Source organism: Rhodofomes roseus, assembly GCF_022264815.1.
Source record: "Rhodofomes roseus strain CIRM-BRFM 1785 chromosome Unknown C8Q71scaffold_29, whole genome shotgun sequence".
NCBI classification, from domain to species: Eukaryota; Fungi; Basidiomycota; class Agaricomycetes; order Polyporales; family Fomitopsidaceae; genus Rhodofomes; species Rhodofomes roseus.
Window position 1 is genome coordinate 118576 of NW_025952985.1, and position 16390 is coordinate 134965.

The window sequence follows — 16390 nt, forward strand, 5'->3', positions numbered from 1 at the left end:
TTGGCAGTTGACAGACGTCGCGGCCCCTACACTGACCTACCGGATCCGGGGGGCGGAGCGAGCAACGAATTTAAACATAGACGACGTCCTGGTCATAGACATTGTCTACTGCTGTATTCACCGAATGACGATGTCACAACCCTCGAAAATACGACTCCGTTTCACTCTGAATTAAAGTAGTTACCGTCCATTGGGCGCTGTTTACAGCCATGGGATACCGGACAGTACACTTGGCTGTAGCCTGTAGACACATCTGGCGTCTACGACGCATCTGGCAGTCCGATTGTGTTTGCCTTCTCGCATGCATAGCTGGCGTTACGTATGCCGACGGTAGGAATGGAAGCATACCAGCAACTGTCATTGCAGTGCTTGAAATGACGATATCGCATTCACGCAAGAACAAAGCACCTTGAAAAGGTAAGCGCCGAACCACACACGTCTTGTGAGTACGCACATTATCTACCGCTTCCGCCGACATCGGAGGTACGTGCCTTCAAGGAGATAGAATCAAGTATCTGGGACAGATACGGTATACAAGACCATCGGAGTGGTATAACAGCCGGCCCTGGAGAATGACAGCGCAATACAATCAACCTTTGCTGACGCGTAACTCGTCCACTCTCCGTCCTACATCCTCGACCCGGTCGTCCAGTTCCTTGACATTCTTCTTGATGACCTCCTCGTTTTCCTTGATACTGCTCTCAACGCCATTGACAGCGCGTTCGAGCTCTTCCAAGGCTGCTCTAACCTTCTTCTGTTCCTCCTCGAGGCTTTCCAGGGTACTCTGGAAACCAGCGGCCGACGTGTGAAGGGCAGACAGCGTGCGTAAGCGGGTGAGAACATGGGGTATATGTGGCAGAAGCGGTGCGAGACGTGTCAGGATCGGAGTGAGCTGGTCATAAAGTGCGGCGGGTATCGTAGGAGCGGAGCCGCTCGCGGCCGCGGGATGCGGCGATGCGGGGGTCGGTGCGTGATGGGAGGACTGGCGGCGCTGAGAACCATGTGGATGGGCACTGGCGCTTGACACGCGCTCGAGATCCGACAGAAGTAATTTCAGACGGCGAGATATTGAGTCGACATGGCGCGGTTGAGTGAGGAGTGTTAATTGCGCATTGAGGCGAGTCAGCATAGGAAGAAGCGGCGGTGGCAATGGGGAGAGCTATACAGACGAAACTCAGAATTAATCAAGGCAGAAGGATGGCATCAGCAGCGCACCTCATCCAGAGCAGTGCTCGAGGCACCAACAACCTTCTCTAATTCACCGACGCGGCGGTCCATGTCGACAATATCTTTGACGTCAGGGGTTCTAGAGCCTGTGGACGGCGGGACGACATGATCATACGGCGTGCGCTTGCCGGTGTCCTTTCCCTCTTTAATCCCTGCCCTGGCGCCATCTTGTTCGTCCGCGGATTCTTCTCCAAGAACAACACTGACCAGTTTGCCCTTCCCCTCCTTCACCTTACTGATTTTGTCCAACCGGCTCTTGACATCCACCATTCCCCGGATGAGCTCACCTGGGTCATGCCCCGCTTCTCGCTCTTTCTGCAACAATGGGTTTGACGGGTCTGCCAACTCGGTCTCGAGTGTGGACAGCTCCGCCTGCAACAGCCGGAGTCTGTGCGATAGCGGCAGAGAAGGAGTGACAGAAGGCGTTGACGGCGGTGATGTGTCGGAAGTCGGGGATGGAGGATAGACATACTGTATTCGTGGACGGTGATGCTCTTCACAGCAGGACCAGACGAGACAGGAGAACGTATGCTGTGAGTGTGAGATAACTCGATTGAGGCGATGAAACGTACTCTTCTCTGCTTTCCGGAACTTCCTACTGGCTTCCTCTGGGCTCAAGTGAGTACCATCCAGTTCCTCGCGTCCAACCACCTCTCCATTCCTCCCGCGGACCGTCGGTCTCGCCGACAAGGCTATTTCCTCATCGCTTGAGTCGCCTTTCTGAGATATCTTTGCATGAGTACTGTCTGGCGATGCCAAGGTGACATATAACGTACAGTATCATGGGAGGAAGGGAACGCATCCTCGGTTTCATAAACGTCCGGAGCTGTATCCTGTGATCAACGTCAGTGTCACTCATGAGTATATACAATCCCCAAAGCTAGGAGCTCACGATATCGGGAAGGTTTGCATATTTCGCGCTCATCGCCATCGTCGTCGTGCGAGGGCAACCTACTGTAAATTCATGCGCGGCGCCGCTGCAGGACGCGTTTCGACACGCGTCACGTGACTGACTTCGAACGGGGAGGAAAAAACGCGTCACCTGTGCGATTCGAACACACGCGGGCAAAGCCCAACCGCTGGCAACTATAAATAGCAGGCGATCCCGTTAACCACTCCGGCAAAGTGACCTATTGAGGTGTTACACGCGGAATGTATTACATCCTATTAGGTTGTTGCAATTTGAACTTGCCCTCGCACGTTTTGCAATGTCACTGCGTAGGTTCGACACAACCCCCTCACTAGCGCCGTGTGGAGGGTCTTGGTATGAGACTATGTCACTGCGCATATGCAACGCATATGTACTACGGTTCGCTCCATCCTCTTTTATCATACTGTCCTATCGCGTATCTACACAAACAACGCAGTACTTCTCAAATGGGAATCCTTGTCTTCTCCTTTCCCCCCTCTTCGTTCTCTCTGCGCGCGCGATACGTCTGAGTACCCATCGCGCGCGGGGAGGCAGTATTTCAGCTACACAGCAACCATGATTCATATATTCATGACTGATTCCCATGTGCATCATGGCTCCCTAGCTGCAGGTATGTTAGCGCTGTGTAGCGTCTGACTGGCGCATCTTGGTATGTAGCTCCCGCTGGCAACGTACTTCGTCGTTGACTTCGTGTCCGTGATCCTCGACCGAGCTCACTGACGGTCGATCGACTTCCAGAGCCACAGACTCTTCCACCATGGCTGGACACTGCACAATAGGGAATGTATGACGAGTACCGCGTGCTCCATGAAGGCTCGTTCTAATGAGAGCTTATAGCTAGATAGCGGGTATCGCGGTCTGATTAATATTCAGACTACGCAGGCCGTCCCGCTGCGTAACACTTGTCTTTACCCCTGCCTGCATCGCCTTGAAGGTCAGTGAGCTCCATTATGATCTCCGGCGCGCTGTAGCTTTCAGACCCACAATTGATGACATCGGTAGGGACCAGTCCGTTGAGTTGGCCAACAACAAAACTTACGGCTAAGGTCACAACTGTGAGCTGGCGTTGGACCATGTAGGTGCAGTACAAGACGCCCAAGGTTGCTTTCCGCTTTTTGTTGAGCAGCGCACGCCGCATGCACGGCTATAGCATACTGTTACGGAGCAGAGATCTCGGGAGATTTCGCCCAAGATGTCTTAGCGTCCGAGTCTATTGTACAGCCTTGCTTTGGCCGTCCGGCTGCTAGAGACTTGAAACACAATAGGCCTGATGTACCCCTAAGCACGGGCGTGGGGAGGCAGGACAATGTCGACGAACCTCCGAATCGCTATGTATACGTTCTCTCCCAAGTGCAGTGTCATTGACGTATCCTGTCATCGTAAACTGAACGATCGCTATGGCTAACGATCTACCAGCGACCACGGCAGCTCTTGATGGCATACAAGTCGAGGCACAGATGCAATCACTGGACATTAGACGCAGCACCTGTACGTGATAACGGTACTGATACGCAACGTGCCAGGAGACACTAACCTAGGCAATTCACTTTAGTGGCGCCCTTGTGTTTTCTTCTCTATGATATCCTGCTTACAACTGATCTCGAGGTAAGCCACTTCTTTGACTGCCAGTATTCATCTTGTTCACCAGTCCGTTGTTATTCGTTAGATCATTCATATTTGGAGGCGCGTCGCAATCCCGACCAATGCCACTTCAATGCGGCTGCGGCCACTAACCATGCGTTCAATAGAACGCCCTGGGCATCATCCAAGCCATTCTACTTCATCGCTCGCTATTACTCCCTCATCGCGCTCATGTACGTCAGTAGCCCTTGATCATCTTCGTTGGTACTCACTTCCTCGCAGTGTGAGGAATCTGTACTCGATGACATGCAGAGAATGGATCGTCTACGAGAGCGTATCGAGTCTGGTTCTTGAGCTGAGTGTCCAACTCTTGCTCATACTCAGACGTGAGTACCATTGAATTCGCTGTTCTACCCCTGCTCACTTGTCCCCAAAACCTAGTATTCGCCATGTATCTCGGAAGTAAAGCCACGATGCGTGTCATGATGATCTCGTTCGCCATTCAAGCGATCATTATGGCCATTTGTATAGGCCTGAGCGTCCCGCGGTTATTGGTGAGCCCCAACTGCGTGGAAGCGACAATCCCCTTGGAGTTGGTCATTTACTGGTACGATTATACATACCATTCCCGCAACATACGACGCTCATGGCAGGCTGAAAAGCATCGTCTCAATCATGTTTGAGTCGTTCCTCTTCTCGCTTACCCTCTCTCGGTATCGCCGTGCCAAGCGAGAAGGTATGGCAAATCTTGATCTTATGAACGTTTTGGTCCGCGATGGTATGCTTGCATTCGGAGTCATCTTCGGTAAGTACCAAGCCACGGGCTTGTCCGACATGCGATAACCTCCGCACAGCTGCAATGGTGACGAACACCGTGTTGTTCACGCTCGGTGCAAGGACGGTATCCACGGCAGGTTTCCCGTGAGTACCACTCTGCACTTGTACACTTGGGTGGTTGACGGAACTTCCGGCATACTCGCAGGTGGCTTCTGGCTATTCTTGGCTGTGCAGTACGTCATTCACCCTCTTTGCATGTCGCCGTCCACTGACGCCTGTTCCAGGGCTCTCGCCTCGTGCTGAACGTGAGGGAGGTCAATCGTCCACATAAGACACCATCGTCACTTGGTGACTTCGAAGTGACTTCTGACATCTATCGGGCCCTGGACCAATGTGATCCTGACGACGATGAGGCTGACGACGAAGTGCTGGAGCTCAAGAAGAAGCTGAATGCACCTCTTCCTTTGGAACATCAGCACGCGGCAGATCCGGAACGAAGACCACTCGCGGTTTGACAGGCATCCACATCCTACCTTACTAATCCACTTGTACTACTATATCGATTGTATACATAGTACTCCCTTCATTCTGTGTAGTCTAAGCATGATGGGATATCCGGAGGCATCACAGTTTGGAATACACTGGCTCCGTGCCTTGCATCTCCACATCTTCCGGGATTCGTTGCGACCGTATCAAGTCGTCGAATAGCTGCATCGTGCGTTTCGGCCGTTCCCAGTGTGGCTTGAAATAAGAAACGTCAAGACTCATTGTTCATGAGGCCAATAGGGGCGGACATACAAAGTGATTGGCACCTTTCAGACGAACTGAGTGAATGGCCCGACCATTGGTTGGCCAGTCTTCCTGAACCTGGCGCAGAAGGCCCCAAGCCGGCAAAACCGTCTCGCTGACTGACATGTCGCACCAAACCAGTACCACACGAATATTCGGCCAAATGGACGTGCTACGCAAGGCCACGCGCGTGTTGTCGGCGTATACCTTGCCGTCCACTAGCTCGTAGAAGAGATGCGACCGCGCAACGACGTCGGCGTTGATGATGCGAGCGAATTCGTCACTGGATATGCGGTGCAAGGTTGCTGACTGATGGGGAGGGGGGTTTGCGATCGGATCTCTCGCAAATCCTGCGAGCAGCTCATCTCGATGTAGAGATGGGAAACCGTCCAACGAGTGGGAATAGTATCCGGAAACCCAGTCAGGAAAGACGCGCTGTTTTGCCTCCGGCGACAGAGAAGCGTCGTTCAACGGATTATAAGATTCCTCGAGGGAGGAAGCAGGAGCGCCGAAGGCACGAGGGCTAGGATCTAGTAAACGGACAATTAATCTTCACTCTCCTGCACTGATATGGTATCATGCTGACCGAAGAGAATCAAAGTTCGCATATGCCTTCCTAGGGTCTCGACGTCGTCCGGCGAAAGGTGACTCGCCTGTGCGACGCAGGACAGTGTGATCTTGTTTCCCCAGGACCAGCCAAGTAACGCTATTCCCCCACCACCTTTGCTATTCCCCGAGCTGGCGGGAGAGAGAGGAGGAATACCCTCGGTGCGAATAAGCCAGAGAATAAATGTCAAGAGTTCGAGCCCGCGAGCGCGAATTGCGGCGGTCTGTCTCGCCACATCTGCACTGCTCAAGTCAGCCAGCTCGGATGCGGAGTAAGGTGTGGAACCGCGATAGTCCCGCATGTTCACAGCCACAAGGCGCATATTGTGCGCGGCTGCATGAACAAACAATCGCTCGAATATTGCTGCACAGGAAGCATGAGCGTCGCTTTACAAAAGTCATGCACTACGACTTACCGGCTTGGAAGCACGCGCCGTGGACCAAAACGAGCGTTGTATAGTCGGAGGACTGAGCAGGCCCAGTGTCCTCAAAACAATATTGTGAGCCGTGTTGATCGACACTGGCAAGTGGCATGATTGCTATTGGCTGGCTAGAGTCCGGGATCTCGACGGGGAATGGCTGCGATAGCGAAGGCTGCGAGGAACTCTGTCGCATTTATAAGACGACAGGCGTACACTTCCCTATGAACCTTGAGCATAGGCCAGCTTATTCCCATGCAATAACAGGCTACATTGGATTTGAGTACGGCGCCACCGGACATGGACTAGCTTGGCGGCGACAATGCTCTTCGGTGTTAAAGTGAGAGCAGGCGGCTATAAGTGGGGCATCTCAACATCCGACATCGGACAGAGAGCGTTCTCACACGAAAGCAGGTACCTGACGTTGAGCGGTAATTACTCTTTAAATTTATATGAATTTCACCATCTCCCAAACCTTCATTCAGTTCACCTGATGGCCTCGCGTCGCCACTGAGGCGTACATACCCCATGTGAGAACGTCGGAAGCGAGGAGGAGGAGGATCCGGGTCCAGAGAGGGGCGCCGAGGATGTGGCCATGGGTGAAACTGCTGGCTAGCGTAAAGTTTTGGGGTGTCATTATTTTCAGCGGCCGAGAACTCGAGCATTATGGGTATCGGGACAGGACTCACGGCTCCCACAGTATTCAGAGTCTTGTCCGTCCGTCTCGATGTAACGAGATCCAGTAAGTACCGGAGGCATCAGACTGGACGCTCGCGTACCATGCCGCACATCCCGAGCAACCCTTCATGTAGTGGCTACATTGACATTGCGGTAAGTATCCACGGCGTCAGCATCGTACCGTTACGAAGCCAGTGTTTGTGTCATTGTCGGGCGGCCCATGTATAGATACTTCTGCTAGTGGAATAGGTTCGCCCAAGGTTCGCATCTGACTGGATACTCACCACATCGACCCACGGTATCGGAAGTGTGGGCGTCGAGCCCAATACTTGAGCGGCGTTCACCATGATAAGCGCAATTGATCTGCAGCGTCTTGTCATGACTACGGGAGGGAAGGAAATGCCGCCAGACGCCGACGGACGCCTCAGCTCTTCGCTCTAAATAATCAGCGGCGACTTCATCATCCTGGATCCTTCGGGCCTGTGGTATCAAGCTAGAGAGTCAGGGTGTCGCTCGAACTGAGGTGCTGCCATGCGATACGGTCGTAGTGTTGCGGACTTACCATCTCAAACCTTACTATAAAATAGTAATGAGTGAGCGCGATCACCGCCAAGATACTGTACTGATGATCGCGCGTGCGACATTGGTCGGTGGCTAAATGGATCCTCTCGTCCTCCTCCTGCAGAATTTGAGGCCCAGGCGTCTAGGATAATACCGTGACTTACATGGCTGAGACAGCACTGGAAGCACCAAAAATCCAAGCTGACATGTCCGCGTGTACACAGTCGTGGTGACGATGTGGATTCTGTGGTACTTTGAGCGTGGAGCGATAGATAGATAGCAGCAGTATAGTGGTAGAGAGCAGGATAGCGTCCATGGTAGCACTTGCGAGGGTTTGCGATAGCGGCCGAGATGTACATGATGCAAAAGCAAGATGGAAGACGAGAACATGAGGAGCACATACAAAGCAGAGACAGCGTGACGATAGCATTCATAGCGCAATTATATCCGTACTTCGAGTTGAATCTGGTGACATCATCAGGCCAGTCTGCGTACAAGCGAAGGAGGTCGACGCACCTTGGAGATGATTTTGTCGATCTCCTGTATAAGAATACTTTCGAAGTCCTTCAGGTAGGCTTTCCGCGAGGCCTTCTGCGACAAGCAGGTCTGACACCTCGTACGATCCAGGTGCTCTTCGCCCGAGTCGGACTCAACGACGGTCACTCTGTGGGGCCTGTCCTTGAGCTTCTGCTTCATGTCCTTCAGATAGTCCTCCCACCACGCGGCCGAGCGACATGGGATGCGGGCGGCCGTGTAGTACACTTTTTGAAACGGTGCCTGCGAGCAGGTGCAGGTGAACCACGGCCACTGGGTCGTTGTGAGCCAGTCCATGACTACACCGTCTTCGTTCAGCTGAGTGGTGTCGACCAGCTTCGATACGGCCTCCGAGCAGGCAGAGTGGTACGCTCTGAGGCGGTACCATGCCCCGGCGCTGATAAGCTCCATCTCCGGGATGTACGCATCCCATCGCATCTCACGACGGAGCGTACACTTGGCCGCCTCCCTCATCTCGTCCACCCATCCACGTGTCACGGCGACGATGTAAGCCTGTAGCGGCTGCTGCACCGCACGCGAGAGGAACTGCTTCTTGACCTGGGCGACTACGTATACCATGTCGAATTTGCGAGCAGCCTCGAGCACTTCGCAAGTGACTTTGAGAGACGGGAGAGCCGGGTCCTCGACCGGATAGCAGAAGCGCAGGAGGGAGTCCAGTACTCGGCTTGGTTCAGACATGTCGACCACGGGGATGCCGTCCCGGTACTCTGTCTCGTCGCGGTCCTTCCGTTTCCTGTTTTCCGGGAGTTGAGGAAGGGAGAACATGGCCTCGAAAAACGGGGACGCCTCGGCCAAGATGCTCTGCCGAACGCGGAAGTCTACGTGGTCGGAGGAACGGAGGATGACGTCGGCAGTGCGCTTGTTGAATGGAGGCGGGGCATCTCTTGGAGGCTTGGGTCGCAGCCCATCAGAGCCACTCGTCTGCGATGCCCCGGGGTCTGGCATATCGATGTAGGATATTGCCTGACCTGCGCCATGTCAGTGCTGTTTCCTGACACGACTCAAACACCCGCGGGACAATCTCACCTCAGCGAGGGTTGGCAATACAGAGATCTCGTTGCCGGCAGCTTCGGGACAATGAGTTGTGTTTAAGTTAAGTGGTCGCAGAGCGGGTCAGATCTAAGTAAGTATGTAGAGCAAATCTAGAGGAGCTCAAACTGAACTCGAACCGACAAGTCGGGTAAGCGCTCGCTGTTACGTTGGCATCATGTGATCGCGAAAGGGAGTGATCGCTCAAGCGCCGAAGATTGAGCTTCCACTGAGCACTCAGCCAAGTCGCTACTTGCCTATCCACAACCACTTCGCTGCTGCTGTCATACAGACACCCGCTATATCAACAGTCCTGAAACATCCATAGGATTGTCTGTGAGTGGATAAGCGGAATTGAACCGAGGCGACGTTGCGACAGGTACGTACAGAGAACTGGGAGTGAACAGTAATCTCATCTGTCAGTTTCGTCATGTAGCGGTGTTCATATGTCGGCAATTGTCAAAACTAAGTTGAAGGCCGCCAGAGATGCTGTAGGCAAGAAGGAATATGAGAAGGCTCGAGATGCGTCCCTCGCGGTCCTCGACTATGACTCCGAGAACTACCACGCGTAGGTCGTTACTTCGTGTCAAGTGACCATCTTCGCCTCAAACTGAACGCAGGAACGTCTTCCTTGGTGTATCTTATCTAAACCTGAATGCATACGAGCAGAGCGAGCAAGTAACGCAGCCCGTGCTTCGTTGAACAGCAGGTGGCTGATTGTGTATTTACCTCTAGGCATATCAGAAAGCCATAGCGGCAAGCTCTGATCAGCCATTGGCATGGCAGGTATATACAGTAATGTCTTGTCATTAGCGGTCTGTCTCAATGCCCGGAATCAGGGTCTTACACAACTCTACGAGAAGATCCAAAACTGGGACAAGTACGTGGAAACTCTTGAGAACTTGGCCCATCTCTTCGCCAAGGCGTATGTTTCTGTGTTGCTTCTCAGCGTACTACGACTGAAGACCGCTCTAGTAACGACGCCACAAAATGTGCAGAGACACTGCAAAAGCTACTCGACTTCCGTCGGAGACCTGAACACAACACTCGCATCCAGGTGCAATCTTTCTCGGTTATTGATACACATGGTAGATATTGACGTGATTGACGCAGCTGGCACAAGCGTTGGTTCTCGTGCTACCAGACTCGCCCTTCTACGCGGTACTATCTACTCTTCTCCCGCCGGACCCTACCAACCCGACGGCGTCCTCTACTCATCCAACACAACTAGCCATCCAAGATAGCCTCCCCACCTTGGAAGAACTCATCTCTATTCATGAGCAAGAGGAAACCGAGAACATCGAGAGGGAGTTCCAGAAGCGGAGGACGCGTTTAGGCGCCGCAGGCCCCGAGCAACTCAAGAAGGAAGTGGCCAGAGAATTCATGTGTCCATCTCAGGTGCGAGACGCGTATATGGTCGTACATTCCTTGGTTCACGTACAGACTGCAGCTTCCACGGTTGTACAACGAAGTCATAAACCACCCAAACACATCCGACGAGTTGCGCCGCGCGACTGAGGCGAAGCTTCTCCACCACAGACAGTTCTATCTCGCCGCACTTCCTTCAACGGCGGACATGGCGGACGAGAAGGCAAGAATCGCTGCGGAGGTGGAGGAACAGATCAACGGCATTGTTCTCCTCGAGATCCCGAACGAACTTGCTTGGACCCTATTCATCGAGGGGAAAGATCCTGAAAGCATCGGTGAGTTGACGCGCGTTTTCTCTGGAGGAGCTGCTGATCTCACTGGCATCGACAGAGCAATACGATTTTGCAATTATGCGTCAATTCGTACAGCTGTTCCCACAAGCTGCACACACGAGCTTGATCAAGGGGTACTTCGGGTACATGGGCATCCCACTGACCGACAATGAGGATGATGAAGATGGTTCTCCGCACCCAAACGGCGACAATGCTGAAGACTACGTAGACATGATCATTGTACGTCTCACTCATATCCAGCGACTGACCGTGCTCACTAATTCTAGGATGCATTCGCTAGTCTGCCGGACTCCATCATCGCTCACAGGATCATGACGGAGATCTACCAGACAGAGAACGATATCGAGAACATCATCAAGGTAGCTGAAAGCGGAATCGAGGTCACTCGTCGTGCAGAGCAGAGCACTGGCAAGGCGCTCCCGACGTAAGTCAGCATGTATACTGTGAATGTATTCGCTATTGAGAGTCAATTTTCAGGGTCAAACAGGCATTCAATGTCGCCCTGGCTACTGCCCTCGTCGATTTCTATCCGCCAAAGAATCACAGTCGCGCCCTTGGTATCGTCAACCCGATTCTAGCAAAGGATCCAAATAACGTGCCCTGTCTTATGGGACGCGGCTACATCCTGGAGTATGCTGACAAATGGCAAGAGGCCGAGCAGTTATTCTCCAAGGTCGCACAGCTGCTACCGGAGGACCATCATGGTAGCCGTGCGAAGGAAGAGAGTGCATGGTGTAAAGCTAACACTGGCAACCTGGAAGAAGCTGCCGAAATACTGAGGGAAGTCGTCTCAACATCGGACAGTCTCGAAGATCATGAGACCGATAAGGCGAGATGCTGGTACCGACTGGGCAGATGCTACTGGGATATGGGGGGTAGTACTACTCATCATAGCCCTCATCGTATCATTGACTCATACAATTGTCGCAGTTGATCACCGTGAAGAAGCTTACCGACACTTCATCACGTCCCTCAAGCGATCGTCCACATTCGCGCCTGCGTTCACGTCTCTTGGCATCTACTACTCGGAGCACCTCACGCCACCCGATCCCAACAGGGCGTCGAAGTGCTTCCAGAAGGCCTTCGAGCTTGATCCGCGGGAAGCGGATGCGGCTCGCAGACTCGCAGAAGGCTTCGCCGAGGAGAGGGAGTGGGATCTAGTCGAAGTGGTCGCCCGACGAACGATCGATGGAGAGGGCGGTTTGGAGGGTGGGACCGCTACCGCAAGGTACCTACCTATCAACGCTTGGGCCTGGAAAGCTGTAGGGGTCGTCGAGCTGGTGAGTGGCCTTTACGTTCGTGGTTACCACAAATTGGGCTCACTTTAGTACAGAACCGTCAGAACTATCAGTCTGCTATCCAAGCCTTCCAAATCGCTCTCAGGACAGACGTAGACGATCAGCTCTCCTGGCTGCGGTTAGGCGAGGCTTACAGTAAGGCGGGTCGCTTCGCTGCCGCAGTCAAGGCTCTCGATCGTGCACGGGAGCTTGATCCAGAAAACTGGATTTGCTCCTACTTCATCGGAGAGGTGCAACGCCAGACTGGCGCATACGAAGAAGCCATCGCTGCATTCGAGTCTATCCTGGTGAAGCACCCCTCAGAACTCGGAGTGCTTGTGTCGCTCGGGCAGGCATACCTGGACCTAGGTCTGGCTGAGGTAGCTACTGCCTATACCACTCGGGCGGAGACTTCCTTCCTCGCGGCGATCCGCGTTACGCTGCGTCTGATAACTGCTAGTCCTGGGTACCGTCGTGTAGCTTGGAAGAAGGCTGCTGACGCAGTCTACGATCTGTCGCAATTTCGTCGATTTTCTGACGAAGACGCGGTACGTAGTGCTCTGGCTGAACTGATCCCTCTGGTATCAGATCATCCTGGGACGACCCTGGCAGGAATCATGGCCCTACCTGTATCGCTAGATACCACTGCGAACACTTCTCTCTTGGCTTTGCAGGTTGCGCTAGCAGCGTTTGATTATCGCACATCGTTGGATGCCCTTGACGACGCGGCCCGAGGCAGTGCACATTACGACTTCGGGATGGCGTTGTTCGCGTATGCTCGCAAGGTTACGCAACTTCCTTCAGCAGCTGAGCAAGCACGACAGCTTGGAATGCGCCAGATCAAAGATGCGTTGCGTTGCGAACCGTCCAACGAACACTATTGGAGCGCACTGGGAACAGCTACCTTCGAGTCACAGCCGAGGGTCGCTCAGCACGCCTACGTACGAGCCATCGAAATCAACTCCAAGGTGCGTACCATCTAGACAATGTATACCTCACTTACTAATGGTCGTGGCTGCCGATTAGAACGCTGCGACCTGGACCAGCCTGGGCTTGTTCTACCTTCACCACGACGATGCTGAGCTTGCCAACGAAGCTTTCTACAAGGCGCAGACGCTTGACCCTGACTATGCATTAGCTTGGGTCGGACAGGGCCTCGTGGCCACAATGAACGGACATACCCAGGAGGCCAGAGCTTTGTTCGAGCATGCAACCGGCCTGGCGGCACCTGTGGTGAGCGTGAATTGTGTCTACTCACTTGATGAGATGCTGAGGACAATATCCGTGTGCAGCCGGAAGCAGATGTAGAGTTTGCAACGCGGCTGTTCAAGAAGCACAACTCGACGCCATCAAGGACGGCTTCAATATCAGACGTATTGTTCCCGGCCTTCTTCGTCATGGACCGGTTCTGCAGGAGCAGACCCGACGATCCCTCGGCGCTGCACCTCTTTGGACTCATTTGCGAGCGCGTCGGTCACGTCGAGCTCGGTATCGAGGTCCTCAGTCATGCGATGTCCCTGCTCGAAGCGGCGTACGAAGAGAGCGAGAATCCTGTGATTGAGAACCACTTCGCCATCGCGCACACCAACATGGCACGGCTGCGTCTCTCTACGCAAGACTACGACGGCGTTCTTACATCGACTGAGGTAGTCATAGGCCTGTTACCTGAGGAACCGGAGGACCGGGCCACCCGAATACTACTCGCCCAAGCGCAGTTCCTTTCGGGCCTAGCACACTTCAAGCTTGGTCAGTTGTCGGAGGCGCTCGGGTTCTTGGAGGCTGCAATGGCAGTCGCTGCGGACGACCCGACGATGCGAGGACACATCGTTGTCTTACTGGGACAAACGCTCTGGGCGATTGGGTCGGACGAGGGGAGAGAGTCTGCCAAGGCACAGCTCCTGCAAAGGTACGTGTTGTCCCACACCTCCGAAGTGCTAATATAACTTTGACGATGTAGCATTGAGTCGGATCCCGAAAACCTAATGGCTATCAATACGCTGGCCGGCATGGGTATCCTTACCGGCGACGAGAGCCTAGTAGACGCCGCCTTATCGGAGATACTCGCCCTGCCTCTGGACCAACGGCTTAGTCGGGACCCGGGCAGGGACGTCGCCTATCTGCTCATACAGCACCATCTTGCACAGGTTAGTCCCGGCATCTAGTATCCCGTTCAAACATACTGACCATTCGTACAGGGCGACGTTGCGCAAGCCTTGTCTATCGCTCAGAAGGCCGTGCTCGCAGAGCCATCTAGACCCGAGATGAGGCATACACTGGCAGCTCTGGGCGTGCAACACGGCGACAGCAAGAGTGCACAGGCCGTGCTCGCAGGCACATCTGGGCCGCGGGAAAGCAACCTGGAGAACGCACGGCAGTCACTGCATTTGGAAGCGATCACTCGCTGTCTCGCAGATCCAAGCACAGAGCAAACAGCGGAGGCGCATACACTAGCCCAGAAAGCTGTCATACTCTCACCATGGGACAAGCGCAAATGGCAAGCCCTCGCTTTCGTCGACAGCCAAAACCGACGGTAGCGTGTCTGTATGTGGGTCGTGAGGTGTGTGTAGCTCTAGTAGCCCCCATTATAAATTACACTACGTATGTAGCAACTAGTACCACAGGATGAGTATATGATAGGATGTCGATGGACGTCTACAGGCCCCTCAGAAGCACCGCGCTGAGTTTATGAGAACTTGCCTGCGCCGCTGCGCGCGACGAGCAACACGCGTTGTGTGAAGGGGTCCCCGCCCTCGGCGTTCGTCAGCCACCATTGCAGCCGTGCGTGCCAAGTCGTCGGCGACACACCGTCGGTGATGCTACTCCCGCAGACGATGATGATCAGCAGCCACCCAAGAGCATAATGCGATCAACATACATTCCCCGCTCCTCGAGCGCTTCCCGGAGCCGTTCCTGGTTGAGGGACTGGCCTAGAGACTCCCGCTTGAGCAGCACATCATCCTCCGCAATTGCCATCAGATGTTGGTGCAGTCTCCGGAAGCGGAGCGCGTCAAGTCCAATAGTGGGCAGCGCCAGAATGCTATGGCAGCCTGTTCAATGCTTATCAGAACGGAGATGGTAGTAACGCACCCATTCAGCGCGATCAGCGTCGGGCTGTCCATGAGTGACCGTGCAGGAGCGGTCGGGTTCGCCAACAAACGTTGCTGAAGTTTCTCATACAACTGCCTGTTATTGAAGGCGAACTTCTTCTGCTTCTCCCGCCGCTTGGTGTCAATGCGGTCCTTCTGCGATGGGAGGAGGCAGGTGGATGGGAGGACACCAGGTGCATAGAGCACCACTAGTGGGATGATCTCCTCCATGATGATCACCAGAAGGAGGAAAGGCACCAACCTGGCCGACCCCGCGCACGTCAGCCTCCACGTAACCAACACTCGCCAAGGAATCACTCACTTCAACGTGTCCCGCCTGTTCGTCTGGATGAACTTCACCTCCCACCGCGACAGCAGTGGCCCGCCGGCCTTGACCCGCTCCTCCATCTCCCGGACGCGCGCACGGCGGGTCCAAATCATCTTGATGCCCCGCCAGTAGAATTTCTACCGCACGCTCGGATCACAGTTGCTCGCATGAGTGCAAAACACGTACGAAGAGTTCCTTGGCCTGGTGCCAGAGCTTGCCGACCCAGGAGGCACCCTCGGGCGGCGGGGCCAGGATGCCGTGTTGGGCCGCGTCCTCCAAGTCATGTTTCGTCGCCTCGATGACCGACTCTGCTTGTGTGGGGGACGAGGTCGCCTCCGAAGCCGTCTTTTGAGCTGCCGCACTTGGCGACGTGGTCGATGCGACCACGGGCTCTGCGGGGACCGCAGAAGGCTTGCCGGGCTTCACGGGTGCTGGCCGAAGCTGGACCTTGGGCTTGCTCGTGGAGGCGTTCTGAATAGGCGGCTTCGCATCGCCGGGCTTTGTCGTGCCAGGCGGCGGCGTAGATGTGGATAGCAGCCGTGCCGACAGCGGGTACGCGACAAACGCACCCGAGGATTTTGCGGTCCAGTTCCGGTGTGCTATGGTCGAGAGCATCGCACTTGCATGTCGTGGCCTGCACTGAGAGATGACGACCCGTCTGTTGTGCCTTGAAAGTGCAAGACTGTAGGGGACGGCGCCGTTTCAATGAATCCGGTTCAGGTCGTCCAGAGTGTGCCGGATGAAAATTCTGCGCGACATACCTCTCTACGAACCCATTGCGTCCGATGGCGCACAGCATATAAGCAGACTCTCCAGAGGAGAAGG

General features: G+C 54.3%; 6 protein-coding genes and 1 non-coding gene across 7 annotated transcripts; 2 read left to right on the forward strand and 5 right to left on the reverse strand.

Moving 5' to 3' along the window:
• Positions 1–94: 94 nt before the first annotated feature.
• On the reverse strand, positions 95–2184 carry C8Q71DRAFT_784366 (uncharacterized protein). Its single transcript, XM_047925029.1, has 5 exons — positions 2120–2184; positions 2004–2060; positions 1800–1947; positions 1216–1721; positions 95–1159 (listed from the first exon to the last, which is right to left on the reverse strand). The coding sequence occupies exons 1-5, from the start codon at positions 2156–2158 to the stop codon at positions 590–592; spliced, it is 1320 nt and encodes a 439-aa protein (XP_047774008.1). The 5' UTR covers positions 2159–2184; the 3' UTR covers positions 95–589.
• Positions 2185–2263: 79 nt separating this feature from the next.
• On the reverse strand, positions 2264–2357 carry C8Q71DRAFT_t144. Its single transcript has one exon. It is a non-coding gene; the product is annotated as a tRNA-Ser (tRNA).
• A 960-nt stretch (positions 2358–3317) lies between these two features.
• On the forward strand, positions 3318–5086 carry C8Q71DRAFT_320736 (uncharacterized protein). Its single transcript, XM_047917792.1, has 10 exons — positions 3318–3646; positions 3711–3763; positions 3825–3841; positions 3907–3972; positions 4022–4125; positions 4181–4346; positions 4402–4544; positions 4594–4660; positions 4722–4749; positions 4801–5086. The coding sequence occupies exons 1-10, from the start codon at positions 3556–3558 to the stop codon at positions 5029–5031; spliced, it is 966 nt and encodes a 321-aa protein (XP_047774009.1). The 5' UTR covers positions 3318–3555; the 3' UTR covers positions 5032–5086.
• A 54-nt stretch (positions 5087–5140) lies between these two features.
• C8Q71DRAFT_862202 (Alpha/Beta hydrolase protein) lies at positions 5141–6445 on the reverse strand (the record flags this gene model as incomplete). The annotated part of the gene is made up of 4 exons (XM_047928001.1): positions 5141–5257; positions 5315–5835; positions 5892–6275; positions 6328–6445. The coding sequence occupies 4 exons, from the start codon at positions 6443–6445 to the stop codon at positions 5141–5143; spliced, it is 1140 nt and encodes a 379-aa protein (XP_047774010.1).
• A 1277-nt stretch (positions 6446–7722) lies between these two features.
• Positions 7723–9282, reverse strand: C8Q71DRAFT_784375 (uncharacterized protein). Its single transcript, XM_047925030.1, has 3 exons — positions 9151–9282; positions 8086–9092; positions 7723–8034 (listed from the first exon to the last, which is right to left on the reverse strand). The coding sequence occupies exons 2-3, from the start codon at positions 9067–9069 to the stop codon at positions 8011–8013; spliced, it is 1008 nt and encodes a 335-aa protein (XP_047774011.1). The 5' UTR covers positions 9070–9092; positions 9151–9282; the 3' UTR covers positions 7723–8010.
• A 107-nt stretch (positions 9283–9389) lies between these two features.
• Positions 9390–14904, forward strand: C8Q71DRAFT_320872 (TPR-like protein). The gene is made up of 17 exons (XM_047917794.1): positions 9390–9532; positions 9590–9721; positions 9774–9831; positions 9889–9939; positions 9993–10078; positions 10129–10210; positions 10267–10551; positions 10604–10856; positions 10912–11093; positions 11141–11298; positions 11352–11749; positions 11805–12154; positions 12208–13119; positions 13178–13384; positions 13444–14057; positions 14109–14295; positions 14347–14904. The coding sequence occupies exons 2-17, from the start codon at positions 9600–9602 to the stop codon at positions 14683–14685; spliced, it is 4284 nt and encodes a 1427-aa protein (XP_047774012.1). The 5' UTR covers positions 9390–9532; positions 9590–9599; the 3' UTR covers positions 14686–14904.
• C8Q71DRAFT_716493 (uncharacterized protein) lies at positions 14835–16180 on the reverse strand (the record flags this gene model as incomplete). The annotated part of the gene is made up of 5 exons (XM_047921108.1): positions 14835–14967; positions 15027–15188; positions 15239–15499; positions 15560–15702; positions 15752–16180. 5 exons carry the CDS (start codon positions 16178–16180, stop codon positions 14835–14837), a joined length of 1128 nt encoding a protein of 375 aa, XP_047774013.1.
• Positions 16181–16390: the final 210 nt, after the last annotated feature.

What these genes read in the sequence shown, in the direction of transcription:
- C8Q71DRAFT_784366 (XM_047925029.1), bottom strand. Translation starts at nt 2,158, where the DNA reads ATGGCGATGAGCGCGAAATATGCAAACCTTCCCGATATC. An exon ending in ATGCAAACCTTCCCGATATC is followed by an intron (nt 2,061 to 2,119) that starts GTGAGCTCCTAG and finishes CGTTGATCACAG; the next exon opens with GATACAGCTCCGGACGTTTA. An exon ending in TCCCTTCCTCCCATGATACT is followed by an intron (nt 1,948 to 2,003) that starts GTACGTTATATG and finishes AAGATATCTCAG; the next exon opens with AAAGGCGACTCAAGCGATGA.
- C8Q71DRAFT_320736 (XM_047917792.1), top strand. Translation starts at nt 3,556, where the DNA reads ATGGCTAACGATCTACCAGCGACCACGGCAGCTCTTGATGGCATACAA. An exon ending in TTGGAGTTGGTCATTTACTG is followed by an intron (nt 4,347 to 4,401) that starts GTACGATTATAC and finishes CAGGCTGAAAAG; the next exon opens with CATCGTCTCAATCATGTTTG. An exon ending in GTATCCACGGCAGGTTTCCC is followed by an intron (nt 4,661 to 4,721) that starts GTGAGTACCACT and finishes GCATACTCGCAG; the next exon opens with GTGGCTTCTGGCTATTCTTG.
- C8Q71DRAFT_320872 (XM_047917794.1), top strand. Translation starts at nt 9,600, where the DNA reads ATGTCGGCAATTGTCAAAACTAAGTTGAAGGCCGCCAGAGATGCTGTA. An exon ending in CATACGAGCAGAGCGAGCAA is followed by an intron (nt 9,832 to 9,888) that starts GTAACGCAGCCC and finishes ATTTACCTCTAG; the next exon opens with GCATATCAGAAAGCCATAGC. An exon ending in ACTACGTAGACATGATCATT is followed by an intron (nt 11,094 to 11,140) that starts GTACGTCTCACT and finishes CACTAATTCTAG; the next exon opens with GATGCATTCGCTAGTCTGCC.
- C8Q71DRAFT_784375 (XM_047925030.1), bottom strand. Translation starts at nt 9,069, where the DNA reads ATGCCAGACCCCGGGGCATCGCAGACGAGTGGCTCTGATGGGCTGCGA. An exon ending in TCGACAAAATCATCTCCAAG is followed by an intron (nt 8,035 to 8,085) that starts GTGCGTCGACCT and finishes TGATGTCACCAG; the next exon opens with ATTCAACTCGAAGTACGGAT.